The 6,095-nt window shown below is 31.9% G+C and overlaps 2 protein-coding genes across 2 annotated transcripts in view; one reads left to right on the top strand and one right to left on the bottom strand.

Moving 5' to 3' along the window:
- Nucleotides 1-1,347, top strand: part of LOC104750381 (glutamate decarboxylase 2-like) — a 6,431-nt gene extending 5,084 nt beyond the window's left edge. The window contains exons 5-7 of the mRNA XM_010472170.2: nucleotides 7-427; nucleotides 519-571; nucleotides 724-1,347. Of these exons, the coding sequence (XP_010470472.1) occupies nucleotides 7-427; nucleotides 519-571; nucleotides 724-1,197 (948 nt within the window). The 3' untranslated portion in view covers nucleotides 1,198-1,347. The remainder of the gene's footprint in view (nucleotides 1-6; nucleotides 428-518; nucleotides 572-723) is intronic.
- Nucleotides 1,618-2,536, bottom strand: LOC104750382 (peroxiredoxin-2C-like). The gene is made up of 3 exons (XM_010472172.2): nucleotides 2,298-2,536; nucleotides 2,101-2,180; nucleotides 1,618-2,017 (listed from the first exon to the last, which is right to left on the bottom strand). The coding sequence occupies exons 1-3, from the start codon at nucleotides 2,450-2,452 to the stop codon at nucleotides 1,764-1,766; spliced, it is 489 nt and encodes a 162-aa protein (XP_010470474.1). The 5' UTR covers nucleotides 2,453-2,536; the 3' UTR covers nucleotides 1,618-1,763.

Here is a 6,095-nt window from a genome sequence, read left to right on the forward strand (position 1 = left end):
AAAGAGGTAAAGCTAAGTGAAGGTTACTACGTGATGGATCCAGACAAAGCAGCAGAGATGGTGGACGAGAACACAATCTGTGTCGCGGCCATATTGGGGTCAACACTCAACGGTGAGTTCGAAGACGTGAAGCGTCTCAATGACTTGCTGGTCAAGAAAAATGAGGAGACTGGCTGGAACACACCGATCCACGTGGATGCAGCAAGTGGAGGGTTCATTGCTCCATTTATCTACCCTGAATTGGAATGGGACTTTAGGCTTCCTTTGGTTAAGAGCATCAACGTGAGTGGTCACAAGTATGGACTGGTCTATGCTGGTATTGGTTGGGTCGTTTGGAGGGCACAAGAGGACTTGCCTGAAGAGCTTATCTTTCATATCAACTATCTTGGTTCTGATCAACCCACTTTCACTCTCAATTTCTCCAAAGGTATGTTATATATGTTTCACATTATATATGTAATTGAATATTTCATGATGTTATATTTATGTAACATGATAAAACTTTTTTGTTGTTGTAGGATCGAGCCAAATTATTGCTCAATACTACCAGCTCATTCGTCTTGGGTTCGAGGTGAGTCTAGTGTTACTCGTAGTAAACCATAAAACCATAGATCTTCATACAATATATATATATATATATATATATATATATATTTGGTCAATTTCTTTATTTTTTTGCTGACTCTAGTGAATTTTTTACATGGGACGTTTTGGTTTGAATAGGGCTACAAAAATGTGATGGAGAATTGCATTGAAAACATGGTGGTTCTCAAAGAAGGGATAGAGAAAACAGAGCGTTTCAACATAGTCTCAAAGGACCAAGGAGTGCCAGTTGTAGCCTTCTCTCTCAAGGACCATAGTTTCCACAACGAGTTCGAGATCTCTGAGATGCTACGTCGTTTCGGTTGGATCGTCCCGGCTTACACTATGCCTGCGGATGCACAGCACATCACGGTTCTGCGTGTTGTCATCAGGGAAGATTTCTCAAGAACACTCGCGGAGAGACTTGTGGCAGATATTTCCAAGGTGCTTCACGAGCTAGATACCTTGCCTTCCAAGATATCTAAGAAGATGGGACTAGAAGGGGTCGCGGAAAATGTAAAGGGGAAGAAGGTGCAGAGGGAGCTTCTGATGGACGTTATTGTTGGATGGAGGAATTTTGTGAAGGACAGGAAGAAGATGAATGGTGTGTGCTAAGGAAGTGTGTTCTGTTGTGTTTATGTGTGAACAAAGATGTACTCGTGAGGACTTGGCGTTTTATGTGTTGGTATCTCTATTTGAACCAGTTATTATGGATTCTATTATTCTATAAGCTTAAAACTCATTTTAAGCCGTTGTTAATTGTCATTGAGCTATTTGTGAAATAGTATTAAAATAAGTTTCCTAAGTATCTAATGCTTCGTAAGTTCAATGTGTGCCACCAAATGCGCTTCTCCATTGTTCATAAGGCTTACTCGTCGACCAAGCTATCTTGTTTGCAAACACACATTTCTGTAGTACAATTCCGGTTACCTAACTTTTAGGTTCATACCTACCATAGTCCACAAAACAAAGAGATTTGGTATGCATCTTGACGCGAATTACTCATATCTTTCAGGAATCAACCACAAAGAAAAATAATATCAAAACCAATTAATACTTTATTTTATTATATCAAGCAAGTCACACGCTGCTTTATTATGCATAAAATGAGGCTATAGAATCCTCTACTTCACATAGAGCGGTTTACATAACACAATACAATAAGCAAAAGATAAAGTTATCTAGAGAGCCTTGAGGATATCTTCGGCGCTGGAAATGGTGAACTCACCGCCAGATTCAACATTGGCTACAGTCACCTTGAGGTTATCGAGCAACATAGCGAATCTCCTTGTCCTAACGCCCATACCCTTGTCCTTTAGGTCAAGCTCAAGTCCTAGTAGGTGTGTGTATTCCCCTGACCCGTCACCTACAAACTTCACGTGCTTGTTCTCTGTGTATGTCTTTCCCCATGCCTTCATCACATACGGATCGTTTGCTGCAACAATCAATGGTATATGACGGCGTCAGTACTTAAACAAAAACACATTTTGCACATCAAACATATCAGTTTATACTCACCGCTAAAGCAAATGATCTCATCAATACCCTTTGACTTAAACTCCCCTGCTTTCTCAATGAATCCAGGCACATGGCTCATACTAACCTCACAAACAAAAACAAAAAAAACCACAACCCGGTTCTCAAATCGAAACTAAGGATCTTATAAAGCCAATTCCAAGGAGAAGCCTGAAGAAAGTTTGAAACTTTATACATACCTGCAAAGGGGAGTGAAAGCACCAGGGACACCAAAGAAAACTACTTTTTTACCGGCGGCGAAAGAGTGAATGGAGACTGTCTGAAGCTGATCATTCTCATCGAAGAATGAGATCTTTCCGTCTGGTATAACATTGCCGACTGTAATTGGAGCCATGTGGAGAGAGATCTCTGAGGATTTGAAGCAAAATGGGCTAATGAATGAGTTTTGTTGGACTTGAAGATGAATATAATAGAATAGGTGTGTATATGGCACAATTTATAGTGTTTTACGGAATGGAAAATATATATCATTAATTGAATATATTTATTATCATTAATAGATTTCTAAAATTAGTTTATCCAAAAATAAACTTTGTTTTCCAAATATATAAACATACACATTTATGACCACCACAAGTTGGTCTTGGATTTCTTGAAATGACTGAATCTGAATCCGTCAGGCGACTAGAGATATTCCTGCTGATGCAAGCTTTTTGGAGTTGAGCATTTCCTTGGATAAATCTTCAAGCCTTTATCTTTTTATCTTTCATATAATTTGAATGATTCTTCCTCTATTTCAGGCTTTAAGTTGAATGCAATGCTTTGAATTTAAAACAAAAAACTTTTTTTTTCCAAATATAATAACATATATAGACATATTTGGAAAATCTTGTATGACAAGAAAAAATTGAGTTTTTTTTAAATATATAACTATGTTTTGAACCCACGCGTATTTTGATATATTTTGGTAAAAATTATATATGATTAACGATAATTATGAAATATTAGCTTAAATAAAATTTTAAATTATAATTGATTGGTGAAAATTTTAATTTATAAAAATAAAAAGTCACTTGTGTTAAAAATTAAATTTTGATCAAAAGAATCATGAAATTAATTGGACGCACAGGCGAGACGGATCGAACTGGTGACCTAGCATATCCTAATCATGAACTGGTGACCTAGCATAAACCGTTTTTGACCATCACACAAGCAAAACATTTTTATAATCATGAATTAATCTGGTTTTCTCATATTTAAATGATTACCACCATCTATGTATTCATGAATTATTTTTCACTTTCTTACTCTTCATATTCTTTCTCATCATTTTCATTGTCAAATTTTCATGATAAATGTCATTGTTACTTTTACCGTCCGATTCTTCATTATACTCTTGTTCTTCCTCTTCCTCATCAGCTTCGTCACATTCTTTCACTGAATAATCATTTAAAACTTTTTTTTAGACTACCACACAACTTGTTAACCCATCAAACTCTAATACCAAAATCGTTGTCTCTTGTCTCGTAAAATTTGTGCAATTTTACAGACCAGCTTAATCACTACATGCACCTAATTATTGATACTTTCACCTGTATAGATCTACACGTAATGAAACTTTTCAAACCAATATCCTTAATACTACAAAATTGCAAATTACTTGTAGAGAAAGTAATATGTATAAATGTATAAATGAAATGTATAGCTAATAAAACGTGTGTGCTTTTCATCGATCCTTCTTCTTTAAACCTCAAAAATTAACTCAAACAACATCAAGTTAAGATCTTGTGATGTCAATCCTTCTTCCTTTGACCCAAAAGATAATTTTACAGAAACAATATAAAATCATCTATAAATTCATACATAAAACCATGTTTAAATTTTTTGAGAGTTATATATTAATAATACTTAAACTTTCTATGGAGGTATTTATAATATTTTTAAACATCCTATAAAGTTTAAATATTTATAATATTTGAACTTTTTAAAAGTTTTAATAATTATAATATTTTAAACTTTTATTTTTTTTTAAATCTGGATGCCTAATAAATCAAGCTTCTTGCTCATTCATAATTGGAAGCATATTAGTCTTATTTATAATGGTTCTCAGCCATTATCTAAAATTTTATAGCCGATGTGAGACGTTGTAAATACACTTATTTATAAGTATTTTAATATAGAAATTATACTAAAACTTCTTATAGAGTTTAAATATTTACAATATTTTGAACTTTCTATGGAAGTACTTATAATTTTTTTAAACATCCTATAAAGTTTAAATATGTATAATATTTGAACTTTTTAAAAGTTTCAATAATAATATTTTAAATTTTTTTTTTTTAAAATTTGGACGCTTGATAAATCAAACTTCCAACTCATTCGTAGTTGGAAGCATATTAGTCTTATTTATAATGGTTTTCATCCATCGTCTAAACTTTTCTAGCTGATGTGGGACGTTGTCCATACACTTATTTATAAGTATTATAATATAGAAATTTTTCATAATTTTAAAAATGTTAAATATTGAGATAGCTGATCGAGATGGTTATTTAAAAAATCTTAATATAGGCAATTCTGAAACTTTTTTAAAATATTAATTAGTGACATGTCTAATCCCTATTGGTTGTTTGAAATCCCATGTGGACAGATTTAAGAGCTTATAGCTTCTTCTTTTATATAGTACTAGGTTTTGAATTCATGCTACGCGTGAGTTTATTTGCTATATTTTGGTTAAAATTTTATATGATTGATGACAGTTATAAAATATTAGCTTATATAAAATTTTAAATTACATTGACTGGTGAAAATTTTACTTTTTATAAATATAAAAGTCACTTGTGTTAAAAATTCAAATCTGATCAAAAGAATCATGAAATTAATTGGACGCCCAGGCGAGGTGAATCGAACTGGTGACCTAGCATATCCTAAATCGTTTCTTTGACCATTAGACAAACAATTTTTTTTTATAATCATGAATTAATCTTTTTCTCATTTTTAATTGATCACCACCATCTATGTCTTTGTGATTTATTTTTCACTGTTTTCTTACTCTTCATATTCTTTCTCATCATTTTCATTATCAAATTTTCATGCTAAATGTCATTGTTACTTTTACCATCCGATTTTATACTCTTCTTCTAACTCTTCCTTATCAACTTCCTCACATTCTTTCACTGAATAATCATTTAAAACCTTTTATTTTAGACTACCACACAACTTGTTAACCCATCAAACTCTAATACCAAAATTATTGTCTCCTGTCTCGTAAAATTGCAGTCACTACATGCATCCAATTATTGATACTTTCACCTGTATACTTACACGGTTATAGATCCACACGTATTGAAACTTTTCCTACAAAATTACAAATTACTTGTAGAGAAAGTAATATGAACACATGTATAGTTAATAAAACATGTATGCTTGTCATCGATCCTTCTTCTTTAAACCTCAAAAATTAACTCAAACAACATCAAATCAAGATCTTGCGATGTCAATCTTGTGATGTCAATCCTCCTTCCTTTGACCTAAAAGATAATTTTACAGAAACAATATCAAATCATCTATAAAGTCATACATAGAAACATGATTTAAATGTTTGAGAGTTAAATATTAATAATACTTAAACTTCTTATAGAGTTTAAATAATTATAAATTTTTAAACTTTCTATGGAGGTATTTATAATATTTTTAACTAACTATAAAGTTTAAATATTTATAATATTTGAACTTTTTAGTAATACCTTTTAAATTTTTTAAATTTGGACGTTTAATAAATCAAGCTTCCTGTTGATTCATAGTTGGAAGCATATTAGTCTTATTTATAATGGCTCTCAACCATTGTCTAAATTTTTCTAGGCGATGTGGGACGTTGTAAATACATTTATTTATAAGTATTTTAATATAGAAATTTAACATAATTTCAAAAATGCTAAGTAATGAGTTGTTTGATTGCTATTGGTCGTTTAAAAAATATTTTAATATAGGAAATTCTCGAAATTTAAAAAATGTTAATTAGTGACATATCGAATTCCGAT

Source organism: Camelina sativa, chromosome 16 (genome assembly GCF_000633955.1).
Source record: "Camelina sativa cultivar DH55 chromosome 16, Cs, whole genome shotgun sequence".
Lineage (NCBI taxonomy): Eukaryota > Viridiplantae > Streptophyta > Magnoliopsida > Brassicales > Brassicaceae > Camelina > Camelina sativa.